Genomic DNA, 17,594 nt, shown 5'->3' with positions numbered 1-17,594 from the left:
CCCGAGCCGCCCCCGCGGGGGCGGGCGGGGGACGGCCGTGGGGAGACTGTCAGGGCCGCACGTTTCGAGCAGCATTACGTGAACAAATGGCGGGGGCGCAGCCAGCCCAGCCAGCGGGGCTTGTGTAACTTTGCGAGCGTGCCAGCAAGTTTAAAGTCCCTGGTCTCTCCTCCTCCTCCTCCTCCTCCTCCTCCTTCTTCCCCTTCCCTCGCTCCAGACACCAGCGCGGGCCGGAGGACGATGAGAGGCTGATTGTTTGCTCCGGCTCCTATTCGCATCCCCTCGCCTATAAATACCGGGGAGAAGAAAAGCCGCTCCCGCCGCCTCCCCCAGGCCGCGTTTCCTTTCCCGACGGCCCGATGGCACCGCCCGAGTGCTGCAGCGCCTGAGACCCCGCTGCCCGCCTGACCCTTCTAGAGGCGCAACCCGCACTCCGCGGACTTCCCGCACCTCCCCTGGCCCCATCCCAAGCAGGGAAGGAGTCTCTCTCCCTCCGCTCGGCCCCCTCCCCACCCCGGTTTCGCCCGTATCTCTCCACCCGCCGGCGTTAAGGAAAGAGGAGAAGATGCGATTCGCGTCGCCGGGGCTGCTGTTCGCCCAGCTCCAAGCGTGCATCTACTGGAGCTGCCTGTGGCCCGCCGGCTGCCAGCAGCAGCCGCTGCGCCGGGATCCCCCGCCGCCTCCCGCCGGCTGGAGGCAGCGGATTCAGTGGGAGAACAACGGGCAGGTGTACAGCCTGCTCAGTCTGGGTTCGCAGTACCAGCCCCCGCGGCGCAGGCAGGCGGCGGAGGCGGCGGGCAGCCCCATCCTGCTGCTGCGGAACAACGCCACGGCGCTGCCCCGCAGAGCCGCCGCCCGCGCCGCCGCCGCGCAGCCACAGCCCGCGCCCGCCGCCGGCACTCGGGGGGGCTCCGGCGCTCGGCACTGGTTTCAGGCCGGCTACCAGGCTTCCTCCGCGGGCCGCGCCGCAGCCGGGCAGCGGAGCCAGGCGTCCGCCACCCCTGTGGCCGCCGGCGCGGCCAGGAGCGCCTCCTCGGGGGCGCCGCGACCCAGCGCCTCCGCCAGCCCCGCCGGCGGCACCGGCAGCGACGGTAACCAGAGCAGCACCGGGGCCGGCAGCCTGCCGCCCCTCGGCAGCTTCAGGCCCGGGAGGGAAGATGTCATGGTAGGAGACGACCCCTACAACCCCTACAAATACACGGACGATAACCCCTACTACAACTACTACGACACCTACGAGAGGCCGCGTCAGGGCAGCAGGTACAGACCCGGCTACGGCACCGGCTACTTCCAGTACGGTAAGAGCTCATTTCCACCCCTCCCGTCCCTCCCGCACCGCCGTGCCGCCCCGCTGGCTCCGCGCACTCCGGTCCCGGCGGGATGCGCTGCGGGGACAACCGGCCCTGCCAGGCCCTCTGTCGGGGCAAAGCCGGGCCAGACGGGCGATCGCCCTGCTCCCGGCTCGCGGGAAGCCCGAGGGCGAAGCCCGACGGGCCGCGATCCCCGAGGGACCGGGGCAAACGTCGATAAGCCCACCGCGGGATTCCGGGCGTCGTGCGTGCGATGCGGTCTTTGGGAAAAGTTAAAGAGCCTTAACAAAGGGGAGGAGAGCGAGGTTGACGGAGGGCAGGGGTCCGAAAGGAAACGGCGACTCCTAATGATTGGGATGGTAGCCAAATATCTGCAAACGTGTCCTGAGTTGATCTTGCTGTTATGTGGTTGGTTTGATGAACTGCAGGTCTCCCTGACTTAGTCCCGGATCCCTATTACATCCAGGCGTCTACGTATGTCCAGAGGATGTCCATGTATAACTTGAGATGTGCAGCTGAGGAGAACTGCTTAGCAAGGTAGGCATCACCTCAAGCTTTTGCCTGTTCACTGTGAGTTCTTGTGCTTCTGTGTGCACTGTGGAGTACCTGTGGACATGGTGAAGAGTGGAGAAGAGTGAGGCTGGAGGCCCGAGGACATAGCATCATTTTTAACCTTCTTCCAAGCTTGTGGCAGATGGTGGAGTATGCACATCAGAAAGTGATACTGCCATATTAGAGAGACAACCTACAGATCTTTTGAAGAACCTGTACATTCGAAAAAGTTGTATCACACATTTCTATTATCAAGTTCATTTGAACACATCTGAATTTTTGTGAAGTGCAGGAATCTAAAAAAGCTACTTGAATCTGGTGATTTTCATCTCCCTCCTCTAATCTGCTAAGATCATATACTTCTCCATTAAAAAAAAAGAAAAAAAAACAAACAACAAAACCCCCAAACCAAAACCCTATTCTTAACCAGAACAAGCTACTATTAAAATTACAACAAGCTAATTGTTTCCGTGCCTATGCTTTGTAATTTCTCTTAAAACTAAAATCTCCTTGAAAAGTGTTTCAAAGTCCCTTAAGGGGTTGAAATAACAGCTTTGCTATGAAGTTAGGTCTTGTCTAGTTGGCAAAGAGGGATTTTTCGTTTTGTTTGGAAAGAAATCAACATGGCTGCTTTTAACCATTTTAACTTGTTTGATACCTTATCATTTAAAACATTTATTTATTTGCCAGCATCATTAATTGATGTCAGACTGTTTCCACATTCAGCCTCTTTCTTCCCTTTCTGGAAAAAGAAAACATGACATAGGAAGCAGTATTTTTTATGCTAGATTCATAGGGAGTACTATTAAAGTGGTTTTGCTGGCTATCAGCTGATTAAAATATTCCAGTATTTAAAAGACCGTAGATAATAACTATGTGGAAATGGGAAAATATAGCCCGATTCATAATTTATTATTTATTTTTTTAAACAACAGAATCAAACATCTGTTGTATGATCTTACATACACAGGGAGTTATTTTGGTTAACAGCAACTAGTGAAATAGTATTTTTGGCACCAAAGTAGTTTCAAAGCGTAGCAGTGATCTGCTTTATAGAAAGAGTCAGTCAGTGGTCAAACTTCCATTTAGAATATTAGAACCCAACCTGAATCTTACTCAGGTCTTGGAATTCCTGTGAATTTCTGGTGCATGAGGTTTAAGTGGGCTGGAAAGGTCTCTGCTGTTGTTACTTCTGAGGCAATATCAAAGTGTTTCTTGCTTATACTTATGGCAATTTTTTTCTTTTGTTTTCATTATTGCAGTTCAGCTTATCGAGCAGATGTTAGAGACTATGACAATCGCGTGCTCCTGAGATTCCCCCAAAGAGTGAAAAATCAAGGCACATCAGATTTTCTGCCCAGCAGACCCCGTTATTCATGGGAGTGGCACAGCTGTCACCAGTGAGTGAAGTGCTCAGTATGGCATCCTCTAACTATGTTTTCACTAACAAATTGTCATTTAAAAGGTGACATATACTAAAACTGCAGTGAAACAGAGGGAAGCCATGAGAAAACTTTAGCCTTTTACTGTCTGATATATTTTATGTAGAGGTAGTTACTCTTTCTATAGACAAATGAAGCAACCAAAATGGATACAAAGCTTATCTATATGTATGAAAGTCATAGAAAGTATAAATTATTTATAAATACAAGTCTCAAACCAGTTTTGACAGTGGTACTTTCACATTTTTAATTTTCATAGATTATAGTCCAGTTACATGTAAGTGTAACCAGTATAATAAAGTCTCAATTTGGAAACCCTAAAATGTACATCTACTAGCATGTTCACTATGATGCATCATTATAAACAGCGACTCATACTTCTTGACCTACATTTCATGAGTTAGTTCTTGACAAGGAACAGTCTGGTGAATATGGAAAAGAAAAGCTACTGAGCTGACTGATCCCATTATCAACAAATATCCATGTCATAGGATGATACTTTGACATAGCACCAAAGCTCTAGAAGTAGCATATTTGTTGGAAACATGGAAAGCTATAGTAGAACATTTTCAACATTTTGGGAGCAAGGAACACTGCAAACTTGTACCTTTTCAGAAAACTCACATGCAAGTTTTTAGGTTTGTTCCATTTTTTGCTATTTCACAGCAGAAACAGTTGTAAAATACTATAACTACTTACTCAGAATACTTCCACTTTATTTAAAATATAACTCTGCTGCTATAGGTACATAATTGATAAATTAACATTATTTTTTAAAAAAATGGTATGCAATGTGGGTGTGATATGAAGGCCTCTGAGGCTTCAGTCTTTAAACATGGAATGAAAAATCAGTATCATTAGGACAAATTCTTTCAAAAAAAAAAAAAAAAGACAAATATTATCAGTTTATGAATCTTAAGGAATAAAAAAGCTAAAAATAAACCAAACAAAAAAGCTTCAAAAATGCTTTACTTAACCCCTATCCCTGAAAAAAAATTACCAGTAACAAAAATACCCCAAACCTTAGGGTTTACAAAGCTGATAAATAGATGAAGCAGAGAGAGAGCAATTGAAATCTTCCATTTGTAGGAGAGCAGTTTCTCACTCTGCTACAACAGCCCAGCTATTTACTGTCCAGATGTAAAGTGTCTCTGATGTTGATTCAACTCTTGGACAGAAAATACGTTGCCTACAAAAAAAATGCATCTCTCATGATCATTTCCATAACATTGAAACAAGCTTATTTGGAAATGAACTGTAACTGCCAATTAGTTTGGATAGCCATCAGATTTCAGTGTTAGTCATCATCATCTGTGGACCCATTGATGTGCATGCTTGTGAGAGTTGTGTGCTGTTTTGCTTTACCAATACATTTGAACTGTTTAAGGTAGACCATTTTCTTTATACCTCTTGAGTTCAAAGCCAAATGCTGCAAAGACATAGTGCAGGTAGATAAGTTTAGTTTTCCACATGTTTGGAAAAAGTGGAATTACAAGAATAATAGTGTTAAACTCCACAGTAAGAGCTTGAATTCATTTTGTGTGAGAGCAAGAAAAATGCATCACTTTGCCCAGATCAAAAGCACAGAGACAACATTAAGTACAGATTGCAAAAAGAGTCAACATTGAATTGAAATCTGCATTGCCAGTACACAGGAGCTGATTTCTTTATGCAGATTTTGTTTTCACCAATGATACAAATGTGTTACTTTGATTGAGGGCTATAGAAATGTGAAAGCTAATTGTTGGTATTTTGCTACCAAGCAGTAAACTTCCCTGGAATTTATAGTATGTAAGGTATGTAAGCATTCCTAGCAAAACTGGCTAAAGGCAGTTATAAGATGTTCAACTCCAAGATGAACTACTTAATACTTGCTATTGTTATTGGAAAAGAGATGAAACAGAAAATTTTGGGAAAACAGTGCTGCTATGGAGTCTTTCCCATAACAAATGAAAATCTACTATTTATTTATAGAAGATGGTATGTAGTGATTGAAAATTAGAGTGACCAGTAATAGGAAAGTATACTAACACACAGATGTTGTTTAACAAATAAAATTTGGCCACATTTAACAGGAGGCAGATCAAATAGGAGTATGCTGTTATTGATAAGATCTAATCCATCGCTAATAATGTACCTATGGTTTAACAGACATTATCACAGCATGGATGAATTCAGCCACTATGACTTGTTGGATGCGAGCTCACACAGAAGAGTTGCTGAAGGACACAAAGCAAGTTTCTGTCTTGAAGACACCTCCTGTGATTATGGATATTATAGGCGGTATGCATGTACAGCACATACACAGGTAAGAGCTGGTTTAGAGGCAACCAAGGTTTTTTCACCTCCCAGTTTATATTTGGATAACTTTTCTGCTAATCATCTCATGCCCTAAATTAGCTGATCCCTAACAAGCTTCTGAAATTTCTCTGTCAGAGGCCAGGATACTAACTTGGAGACTTATAATTTACACAGGTGCTGCTAACTGTGGGTTTCTCATAAAATGCAGTGACACATGTTAGCATAGCACAACTGGTAATTGAACTATATTAAAACACACCACAAATTCTTGTGGCTATAGGACCAGCCAAGCAAGCTAAAGGGAACTCAGGACAACCAGTAAAGAAGTAGTTTCTGATGTTCATCCCTCTGCAACTGCTCTGTGACGTCCTTGGCTGGTTCCCAGAGTTCATAGCTAGCGTTTTCTCCCTTGCTGAGTCTGAAGTTGTAAGGGTCTGGATTCCCTTAATACCTAGAGCTCCTGGCTGGCAGTCTGACACACAGATCTTAGAGCATCATTTAATGACTGCATAGAAGGCTGTTAAAGATAATGGCAGCCATATGAGCACTGTGATAGGTCATGTACAAATGTAAAGTCAGGTGCTAGAGCTTATTAAAGGAACAGAGGTGAAATGGAATGTACCAACATGATAAAAAAATCCATGAGACTCCTAACTTGAATATTGTGTCACCACCTCTCAAAACTGCTACAGAAAAGCTTAAAAACCCCAAACCAGCCAACCCCAGGAGAACAAGGCTGATCAGCAATGCAGAACGGCTAAGAGATTTCATAGACTATTCCATCTGGAAAACCAGAAGTAAGACCAAAACTTGAGTGGACCTGGACTGGAAGAGGAAACTGTTGATATTTAACTGTTTCTCACAATACAAGAATTTAGGACCTGACAACAGCTTTAAAACAAAGAGAAGTGCTCTTTTGACACATGAATGAAGTATTAAATGCCTTGCCATAGGATGTTGCAGAGATCAAAAATATATATGTGGGTCCAAGAAAAATTCAGACAAAGTAACAGATGCTATTAAACACAAAAAAAATCTGATGGTACCCCACATCTTAAATGCAATTAAATGTCTGGTGGAAGCAATTTGCCTGACATTACACATCTCATTTCTTAGAGTCTTTTCTCCTCAAGCATCTGCTGCTGACCACTGTCAGAGACATGACACTGAGCTTGATGGATCTGTGGTTTAACTCAGTGTGGCCAAACTTACACATACACTTGTATCCCTTATTCTTCAGTTTTTAATCTAGGAGGTACTCATTTTATCACAGAGAAATGACAGGTATGCTTTCACTAGCTGACGTGTCCATATTTGAATTTTAACTATAATGAATGATCTGCAATACATAAAGGCTTTGAAGAGGTTTTATAAATATCTCTTCTCCTTCATAGACTATGACATCTAACTAAACAACATACATATTTCACAGCTGGAGTACTTATGTCACTAGAATCATGCTTGTGTCAGCGTTTCCACTGGAAGCCTGTATTTCAGGGGTTTGTAATTGGACTGTAAAACTTTCCTCCAGCCTCAGACTTGGCACATACATGTGAGAGCCTGAGCTGATCACCAGCTGGGTCAAGAGGGAATTCCTACAGGACTTGGGTTTTCTGCACTCTGCCAGAACATATCAGCCTTGCCTAGAGCAATCCATGTAGACCACAGTTAACGAGACTAGATTTGAACCACCGATACATTCACACAGATTTTTACTAATGTTCTAATAAAGAATTTTTCAGAAAAGATTCATCTGGAAGAAAGGCTACATTTTCAGTTTCCTCAGATTCTTATGTCACCATTTGCCTGAATAGACACCATTTCCATGCAAAAGTCAATGTGAAAATGGCCCATAATGCTACTATGCAAAGATGGCACTTTGGCAAAGTATATCTCTAACAAAAAGTTGCATCATTTCTAAGGATAGAGAGAGGTTCCAACATGGTGATCAGTTTTGTATTCAGGGACCTCAGAAGCTATTTACTTGAGATTTACCCTGATCCTTAGGTCCAGTCTGTGGTCAGTTTTTATTTTATTCTCATCTTATGTAAAGAACAGGGAATAATAACATCAACAGTCTTTACATAGAGGGTACTGTAATAAATAATAATAAAATACACATACATCACACATGAACAACTGTCAGTATTATAGCTGTTTCTTACTCAGGAGTAATAAAGTACAGTCTATGAAAGTGGTATGCTAGACTTACAAGTTCTAGTTTAGATACCCAAATAAAATGCCAAGAAGAAATAAGACTCATTTTCTAAGTTAATTTCCTTAGTGAAGTGTGATGACTAAGTAAACTTCAGTCTGAGTGTCCCTAATATCTAGAATGTTACTATTTTTAATGCTTATTTTTTTTTTACATCCATCCTATCTTCATTTTTAAGGGTCTCAGCCCTGGCTGTTACGACACTTACAATGCTGACATAGATTGTCAGTGGATTGATATTACAGATGTAAAACCTGGAAATTATATTCTGAAGGTAAGTGTGTTGGGAACGGGGAGTTTTTTCTTTGTTGTTGTTTTCTTTTTTAAAAAGCAAATCAAATGCATACATCCTTTTGAATGTAAGTTACCAGCTGAAACCTGCAAGTAGGTAACACTGCTTTCTCCCCTTAAGGTGAGTGTAAACCCCAGCTATTTGGTGCCTGAATCTGATTACTCCAACAACATAGTACGCTGTGATATACGCTATACAGGCCACCATGCATATGCCTCTGGCTGTACAATTTCACCGTAAGTACTTTGTTTCCTGTCATTGTTTGATATTCATGGTCCTAAAGTTCATGAACAGATTTATAAAACTTAAGAGATTTACTTTTATCTTGAACAAAATAACCCTTTATTAGTTCTACTGATAGCAATTTCTTCAGTATTTTGTTTCGTGGGTTCCAGGAATTTTAAAATTTGTGGGAATTTTGCTCTTGCACTTTTGCCATCAGAATATATAGCACTTTCAAGACTACTACTACTGTCTAGGCTGCGAGACAACTACCTCTGGCTTACACCTTCTTTGTATTTGCACTAGAACCTTTTTGTGATCACTCAGTAGCCATTTATAGCATCTCCACTGAACTGTTAGGCAGTTACAAAGCTCTTAAGACATTCTGCAAAATCCCACACATGTATGTTACTTTGCTGCTGCTGCTGCTTACACAGCAGCCGTCCTCCCTGAAGTCCTTTCACACATAGTCCATTTACAGTTTAGATCTTTACAAGTTTAAACAAGGCCAAAATGATACCTTTTTAAATTTTTTCCTCCAAAAAGGCAAATTCATTTAATAAATGTCCTCATGGTACCTCAGTATCTGTGAAACACACACACACAAAAGGCAAACTTCTGTAACACAGTGGTAAGCAGTTCTCAGAATAATATATTAGTTGTTCATAGAAAATATTTATCAAATGATTTCATTTGGATTGCGTAAGGAATGAGTCTTAAAATTTTTTAAAAGTTCATATGAAATATATTGCAGAGCAGTAAATAGAAATTAAAATAGATGGCCAGTATAGTCTTCCGTAACAGTAGCAGTGAAACAAATACACTGAATTAATGTGACCTGCTTAATTAGTTGCTAAAATATTCATTCCTTACTTTGCATTAGGAAATCAGTAGTTAAATGTGGCTAACGGGAGAAACATTGCTTAATGCCACTGTGGAGATCTGTATTTATAAGCACACTTTGATCATAAATGTTGTAAGTTAAATGGCTTCAGCAAAGTCCTATGTTCTTGGCATGTGTTGGTCAGACTTGCATGAAATGAAGGTAAATAGAACAGTTGTCCTGAAAGTCATGAGTGATTATCTTTGGCAGACCTGAGGCAGGAGCTTTTAAAGCATTTCTGTGTAACAGGACCGACTAATATCCACTTCTTGGAATACCATTTCTGCTCACATTCATGTGCAAGGGAAACTTATGCTTCATGCTTTAACTTCTAGTCTCCCCATCTTACCTCTGAAAATATTATGGATTACATAGAGTAAAGGGCTGGAAAAGACCTTTAAGATCATCAAGTCTAACCATCAACCTGTGATCACCATGTTCACCATTAAACCATGTGTACCCAAGTGCTGTATTGACATGTTTTTTGAATGGTTCCAGGGATGACTCCATGACTTCCCTGGGCAGGCTGTTCCAATGCTTTACAACCCTTTATGTGAAAAAATTTTCCCTAGTGTCTAATCTAAACTGCCTCTGACACAACTAAGGCCATTTCCTCTTGTCCTGTCACTTGTTACCTGGGAGAAGCGATCGACCTAAACCTCCTTTGAGGTTGTTGTAGAGCGCAACACAGAGGCTCCCCTGAGCCTCCTTTTCTCCAGGCTAAACAACCTCATATAAACACATATATGTATGCATACACACACACACACACACACACACACACACACACACACGTATATATATATAACATACATATGTATCATGTACATATATCCATGCAAGGCGAGGAAACAAAATTTCTGTTATTGTTTGCTGACCTGTGCCTTCATGTTGACAAGTGACCAGCAGATATTCTTTTTGTACCTGCTTGGTCACCTGCACAAAATTATTTCTTTTCTTTCAACAGATACTGAGAAACGTGCAAGAAAATGGATGAGATGGTGCCAAGTGGTTTGAACAGAAGTATCATTATATAAACTGCAAACATTAGGATGCAAACATAGAAACAAAACTACAGAACATACATACACCTGCACACCTTATGTGATTTTGAAGTACTTCAGCTGCTTCTCAACCAAAATTTAACTGGATTTTAAGAATTTAAATTGGCATTAATTGTATTACTATTGAAATATGTGGAACTGGTGGTTAATGCACAGATAGTTTAACCTTTGAAAATCTAACTCATTCATAAAAACATGACCACTTCTTAGCTCCTGAAAATTTGGAGTTTAGGTGATAATAGACTTCAGTGGTAATATTACTGGTGAATGAGTCGAACGTATTCTAAAGGGTAGAAAAAAATGTATGTAAAATGAATTAAATAAAATGCAAGAGAAAGTAATAATGTCAGTTATCTCAGAAAATACCATAATGAAAACTAGCTTAAGACTAATGGTATAGTACCATTAAAAATACTTGCTAGAATACATTGATATGAATAAGAAGTATGTTCAGTTTTCAAGGAATATTAACATATAGCAGAGAAGTACATGTACATTATATATATCAGTTATATCCCTGCAAGAAAAATGATGTTTACATTTTTAATACATTAGAAGTTTTTCCATTTTTTTAAGTGAAAAGCAGATGGGATTTTAAAATACACCTTACTATGTTCAAGAGATTTTTTAAGGTGGGACTTCCACAAACTTAATGTGGATAAAAATACCTGTCAAGAAATGGGCTCTTGGAGATGATGAAGAGTCCCTGATGTGGTCATCCGTGAAAAATATCCAACTTGAACAGGTTAACCATCAGAATAATACAGGCAATTAACTCAGGTGGCACCAAAACCAGAAGTAGGTCAGAATCTCTAAAGAAGTACTTTTAGTATGAGAAAACCTGCTACCTGCTTCCCCCCCTAAGTACTGTAGTTGAATTTAAAAATGTATATCTCAGTATTCAAAATAACAAAGTTGAAAATATGGTATATATAGAGAACAAAAGTCAATGTATTTAATATCCTATGTATTAACATCCTACAGATGGTTCAGAAACCAAATACAACATTGTTAAAGGGAAAAACTTCCAGCCCAAATTAATGTTTTTGCTGAACTGCTAAACTGGTGCTGGGTACACTACTCCTCCTCCCATCCCCAAATTGTTTTGCTTTTGCAGTGCACCTTGCTGTAAGCTACAGTAGCTGTGATTTTTGTTTTAAACTGTGAAATGACATTATCACAAGGGGATCTGGCATTGTTTTCTGATCCTGTAAAATGAAGTCAGACCTAGGAATATTGGCATTGGTTACATTTGATCAGCAGTTCAAAACACGTAATGAAAAATGGAAAGCTCAATATATTAAAAAAATTGAAAAAAAACAAGTGCTATTCAAAATAGTTTGAAAAATCTGAGGAATATGGAGAGGTTTAATTTTCACTATTGAGAATACTTCAGGCAGGATTTGGAAATATTTTATGCATTAGAACCCTATAGATTTAATTTGGATGTTGGATGAATTGCCGTAATATCCTTTAAGGATCAGCTGTTCTTAGGTTACATATATTCATTTCCTGATTATAAAGTATTTCCACCTTAGTCATAATTTGGTTACAAATTTGTACAACTGGAAGTTAAAAAAGAACTTGGGAACCAGCAACCTGGTGATTACTACCCACCAGTAGGAGAGGGTGCAGAATGAATACCATTTACACCTGCAGGTCCCTTTTTGTTTGCTGCAAGATCCATTTTAGCCATCAGTAACCAGTATGGGCAACAAACAGAAGCGAAGTTTGGAAACTTGATTTTTAGAAAGCCATTTGTTACATACGTGTGAAAAATTTGAGGGCCTGTTTAAAGTCTAGGCTTCTGAAATACCAGCCCATGGAGCTTTTAAGAGGTGTTAAGGGATGCAAGCACATTCACCTTTCTATAGACTGAGGTCAAATTTGGGTTGAAAGTCCTAGAGCAGCTTGGGCAATGGACAAAAAAGCTACTGAATGGAAGCTAGGCTGTGGGCACGAGCTGCTTCCTGCTAAGAGCTTGTGTGCTTGTACCTCATTGTGCCTGATGCTGAATGTGGGATATGAGAGCACCAACTGGAAATAGAGCAGTCACAGAAAGCAAGGTTATCCCAAACTACTTGCAGAACTCCACTGAAGGCAGCAAGCAGCCAGAAGGCCTTGAGCATCTATGTAGGGAGCAAGAGGGAATGACCTGGTTCAGAAAGGTGTTGAATGCTGTAACTTTGAATCTTGGGGATATTGTAGCTACAAAAATGTAGCTTTTTTTTTCCGTAGCAAAATATATTTGTTTTGAAATGTGTGTTAAGCAACATTACATTGATGTACAATAGCACAAAAATTGCCTAAGATAACATGAACAGTCTATTTAGAAAAACAAGGAATTTTAGGATTGAAAAATAATGAAGTAATGTGACTTTAACCCTAACTATGGTAAATAGCAATGCAGTAGAAGAGTTTATTATAGAGCATGTGTGGAAGTAGTTCTAAATAGCAGAGCACCAACCAGTATTTTCAGTATCTTGGCTCTGCAGATTTGACCCAGAACATCAACTTACTTTTTTCATACTGGAATATATTTATGGGATTATGTGCATTTTTGTTGAAAAACGTTTATAAAAACTGTTTTGATAAAAGCTTTTATTTTTACAGCTAATTATATTTGGATTCCATTTTACTAGATACTTGGCTCATTATCTTTGAAAGGCATCTTGCCATTGGTCTCAGTGGGAGCAAAATCAGATTTAAATTTTGTGAGATTTCTCATACAAGTTTGCTGTTTGTAGTCTCAAACTTACGAAAAGCCAGATTGTAAAAATGTGCATGAAGCAATTACCTCCCACATTTCAAATCTTGACGTAAAAATTGCACATAAGGAACAAGTTGTATGTCAGGCTCATTGCAAGAGGGGTTTATGTTTTTTTTTAATCCTGAAATACATTTGATACTTGCATATTTCTATACACCAGTGTAACAAAAATGACAGATTGGTCACCAGTGGAACCAATATATTGTGTAGATGATGTTTTTGTGTTAGCAAAGTCTACTCATTTTCTCTCTGCTCCAGAGTTTACTATGCAGTGTTGAATGAGTGCAAACACCAAATGTACCTTCCTATAGTTATTGATGCATTGTTTGCAGTGTACTCATTCAAAACCAGGGTGAGTTTCATAAATGAGACACTGAAAGGTGGTTATCCTGTGTCTCACATTTATGCCGACAAGGCATTTTCATTTTCTCCAAATCCTAAAAGGTGCTGAAAGATTTTAACTTGAATTAAAACCAAAGAGTATGTTATTGGGAGGTTTTTATTATGCAACTAATGCTACAGATACAGTGAAATGCCACTTGTTTTTGCGACTTTTCTGAAGGTTTTTCATTATTTCCTTCCCTTTTCTTTCAAGAGTCTTAATTTCTGTAACTTTGCATCTTTCTCTGAAGAGCTCTAATTTATAATATTCAGGCACTAGCTTTGTATTCTTCATTGCACTTTCATATTCTTGTGTTACATGCCTGTATTATGGTTGCAAGTTTATGTGAAAATGACTTGAATAAACATGTTTCAAGCCTTCTACTTGTCGAAATACACTTACTGCACAGGCCAGATCCATCTTTCTATGAGAAAGCTTCAGTTAAGGTTGTTGTATCTATATGAAAATGAGGAAGGTTCTGTCACGCTGACATGGTCTCAGAGAAAGTCTCACGTTAGAAACAAGAAAAATTCGCAAGGCATGATAAATTCCCCTGACTACACAAAGTATTAACATGTGAAGGCTAAACAGGAGGAGGCAATTTGATTCATCTGGATACAGGATTTTCTTACCATGTTGTCTATCTCTGTAAAAACAGGAACTTAAAAATCACTTTGAGAATTTCTGCTCCAAAAACTGTACTTTCATGGAAAGAACATTTGAGCATGATAGAAAGTCTGCATATTCTAGAAAATCGACTAATGCAATAGTTACTCCAAAAAAACATTTTACTCTGGTATTTACATTCTCTGAGCACAAACTGGTGTCCTGCTGCCTCCTTACTCTGTATGGTAAAGCGATGAAATAGTCTGAGTTGTGAAGCATCTCTTGTCCCTTCACTGAGGGACTAATACAAAAGAGTGTAGTTAAAAACGTTGGAGAGTTGCCCTACTAAGAGGTTGTTAAACACTTAAATATCAGCTAATGGCATTCTTGGTTTCAAGCACATGGAGACAAAAGCAATGTAATATCTTTTAAAATTCATAAAATAAATGTAGAAGTATTTCAGATATAAACCACTTTGTGTAATGTTTCCGTAATTTATTTAACAACACTTTTCCTATTCTACTACTTGTTAGAGCTAAAAGATTTATTGGAGAATTTCTCCAAGTGCTATCCCTAGAACACAGAACTTGGTGTGGATCAAATCTGTGCAAAGACAAAAATGCAGTAACTATGCATACAATAACTGCAGAATGTATATTCAAATTTACTGAAAATAAAGCATTTCCTAGTTCCAAACTATCTTCTACCCACTGTTCATTTTTACATTAGATCACCTGTCTAGTATCAAAAAAATGATCTATCACCAGTCCACATTTAAAAGCAGCTCAACACATTTGGTTAAGAAAGTATTGCTGTAACTGAATTTTCATTTAAGCCCCATTTCTCCTGATCTAATCATTCCATAAAAACTGATGAATATTTATGTGGGTTTGGAAGTCTTCAAACTGCTGTTATCAATGGTACACCTGTCTTTTTTTAAAATCCACCACATTTAAATGAGTAATCACTGACTTGAAAGACACTGAAAAATCTGAGATTGTTTTGTTGGTAAGTCTGAAGTGAAAAATTGTGCACCCAAAGCAGCCTGGTAGTATCTGACAGTATGTACCTGGCTGAAGACATTTGTCAAATGGTACTGAACTGGAAAGCACAGATCTCAATGTTTTTAAATCTAATTATCATGGAATGAAATAACTTCCCAAACAGCACTACAGATATGAGTTATATTAAAGTCACATATATACTGAACCCATTATAATGAAGAGAAAATGTTCCTAACTTTATCAACAACCTCCAGGCAAGTTCATTGGGTTTATCAGTTCACACATAAATTGCCCAGTTCAGTTACATGTAAAAAATATTATCAAGTCTCTACCATCACTACTCATTTTTATAGTGTATTAATGCTGTGATCCAGTATTAAGCTCCAGCTAAAAGTAGTAGTAAGCCATTAAAATATGAAGCAGTGCCAGTAACCTAATCTGTCTTCTCTCACTCATGTTTAGCGTATATTATCTTTTTTCTTTTCTTTAAAGTAAGACTCAGAAGTGTTTTTGAAGATTAAAAAAAAGATATGTTTTGATGAAGTCAGGTTTCCTTCAGGAAGAATTCTGTGGCCACAAATTACAGCTGTAGTAATGCAGTAAGAAACTTGCTCGAATGCCAAGATAAACTAATGCTCCTATATCTCTCAGCACGTGCAAAAAAGCACTTCAGAACATAAGCTCCATAGCATGTTGGGTTTTTTTTCAAACTATCTTTAACTTTTTGATCTTTAATGTGAATAAAAAAAGGTACATCTACTAAAAGAAAGGTAAATTGTCCATCAAAAACTATTATAGCAGACAACATTTACCAAAAGAAGGTTTCCTTTGGCTTTGATTGAAACAAGAGAAGTCAGATACCAAACATTTGTTTGTTGTGGCCTTTAGCTAGGATTATTTACTTGTTTTATTTAAAATATTAAGGATTAACATTTGCATCTAGAAATTGTAAAGTTTGTATATAGCAGGTAAATACTTGGCTTTTTCTATGAAATATAATGCTTCACCATAAAACTACAGTAAACATGTTTCAGTGTTTTATTTTGATGCTTCTGATCTTAAATATTGTTCCAGATGGTATAGTAAAAATAACAACAACAAAACCCACTGGGAAATGGAAGGTAATTTGAATTTCACATTCCTCTGAGTGGCAATGCTATTCAAGAAGATAGTATCACATACACTGATACTTGTTCAGGATCAGAAAAGAAAGTGAAAGTGGGACAAACATGCCTAGATAGTAATACAAAATGGAACAACTAGGATGTTTAGTCTTCAAGAAACACAGGATGGGAGAACGGGTCTATTTTACACAGGCCTATTTGACACTAGGTCATGCTCAGCATTTTATCCTTCTACCTGATTTTAGCAAAATAAACAACTCAAAGGTAAGTCCAACTGTCAAAACAGTTAATTCCATTCCTCCTTGTAGCCTATTTATTCTATTCTTCCTCGTAGCCTGTTTTATACTTGAAATTTGGGTTTACTGTCTGGATGATACTGTCTATCTACATATTTGGAGACCAGAGAATACCATGGTGATATCTGCTGGGGTTTTAGGGGAAAAAAAATCTTCAACACCCATTAAGACACAAAGTCTGTGGGAGAGGGAGACAGAAGTGGACATACAGAGTAAGAACATTAAAAAAACAGGTTGTTCCAGCCATTTGACTCTAATGCCATCGCATGTGGGATACACTGAGATATTACACAATGACACACGTTTTAGACACTTCCAGTAACTCCCCTGTGGACAAGAGTAGATGTGGTAGGAAGAGACTTCTAAATATAATTTACTTCAAATGCACTCACCAAGCATCCACCTTGAAACTGTTACCCAGGAATAACTCAGTCAAGATCTAAGTGTCTCCAAGGATAGAGACTTCACAACCTTTCTAGGCACCTGTGTACTGGGGAGCCCAGAACCAGATCCAGCACCTCAGAGGTGGCCTCATCTGCGCTTAGTGCAGGCCAAAGATCCCACCTCTCGTACTGCTGGCCACACTTTAACATTGCCCAGAGGGCTGCTGGCCTTCTTTGACAAGGTAGTTTTTTTGTAAGTCTGTAACATGCAGAAAGGCCTTCAGCTCCTTAGGGGGTTACATACTCTACAAGATTGCATAGATTTAAGAGCAGACAATCTGCAGGAAGGAAATAGAGGATTAGTAAACACAATAATCTACCTTATCACAAGATGTTCTTGAGCTTTAAAACTGGAAGCTTGAAGAGATGGATGTTGCATGATGTATCACTGTTTGCTACCTCTATCCTATGCTTAATACATCCCTTTTTGGCTGCTTTTGAAGATACTAGGCTAGATGGTTCTTTGTTCTGATGCAGGGCTTTCCTTAGACATTACAGAATACTACATGAATAGTACATTGTATTATCTTGCACCTACTGCAGTTGTTCACCAAGTTGCTGAATTAACTTGATTATGAAAGGTAACTATATTTAAATAACACTGCTAAAAATTAATTACAAGTTCAGGACTTGTTCAATTAAAAGCACCCAAAGAAAAGTTCAGTGAAACTTTTACATCATATTCCAA

The 17,594-nt window shown here is 39.4% G+C and overlaps 1 protein-coding gene across 3 annotated transcripts; it reads left to right on the top strand.

Annotated features, from left to right (window-relative positions):
- The first annotated feature begins 227 nt into the window (after positions 1 to 227).
- Positions 228 to 13,813, top strand: LOX (lysyl oxidase). 3 transcript variants are annotated; one of them, XM_071581209.1, is made up of 7 exons: positions 228 to 1,298; positions 1,739 to 1,847; positions 3,125 to 3,262; positions 5,456 to 5,612; positions 7,999 to 8,094; positions 8,233 to 8,348; positions 10,185 to 13,813. In XM_071581209.1, the coding sequence occupies exons 1-7, from the start codon at positions 566 to 568 to the stop codon at positions 10,189 to 10,191; spliced, it is 1,356 nt and encodes a 451-aa protein (XP_071437310.1). In that variant the 5' UTR covers positions 228 to 565; the 3' UTR covers positions 10,192 to 13,813. The 3 variants fall into 3 exon arrangements, with proteins under 3 accessions (XP_071437310.1, XP_071437312.1, XP_071437311.1); XM_071581211.1 differs by lacking the exon at positions 8,233 to 8,348; XM_071581210.1 differs by lacking the exon at positions 10,185 to 13,813 and having other exon boundaries at positions 8,233 to 8,352.
- The last annotated feature ends 3,781 nt before the right edge of the window (positions 13,814 to 17,594 follow it).

The sequence above is a fragment of the Pithys albifrons genome, chromosome Z, assembly GCF_047495875.1.
Source record: "Pithys albifrons albifrons isolate INPA30051 chromosome Z, PitAlb_v1, whole genome shotgun sequence".
Taxonomy (NCBI): Eukaryota; Metazoa; Chordata; class Aves; order Passeriformes; family Thamnophilidae; genus Pithys; species Pithys albifrons.
Note: the sequence above shows the minus strand (reverse complement) of the source record. Positions and strands in the feature narration are given on the sequence as shown.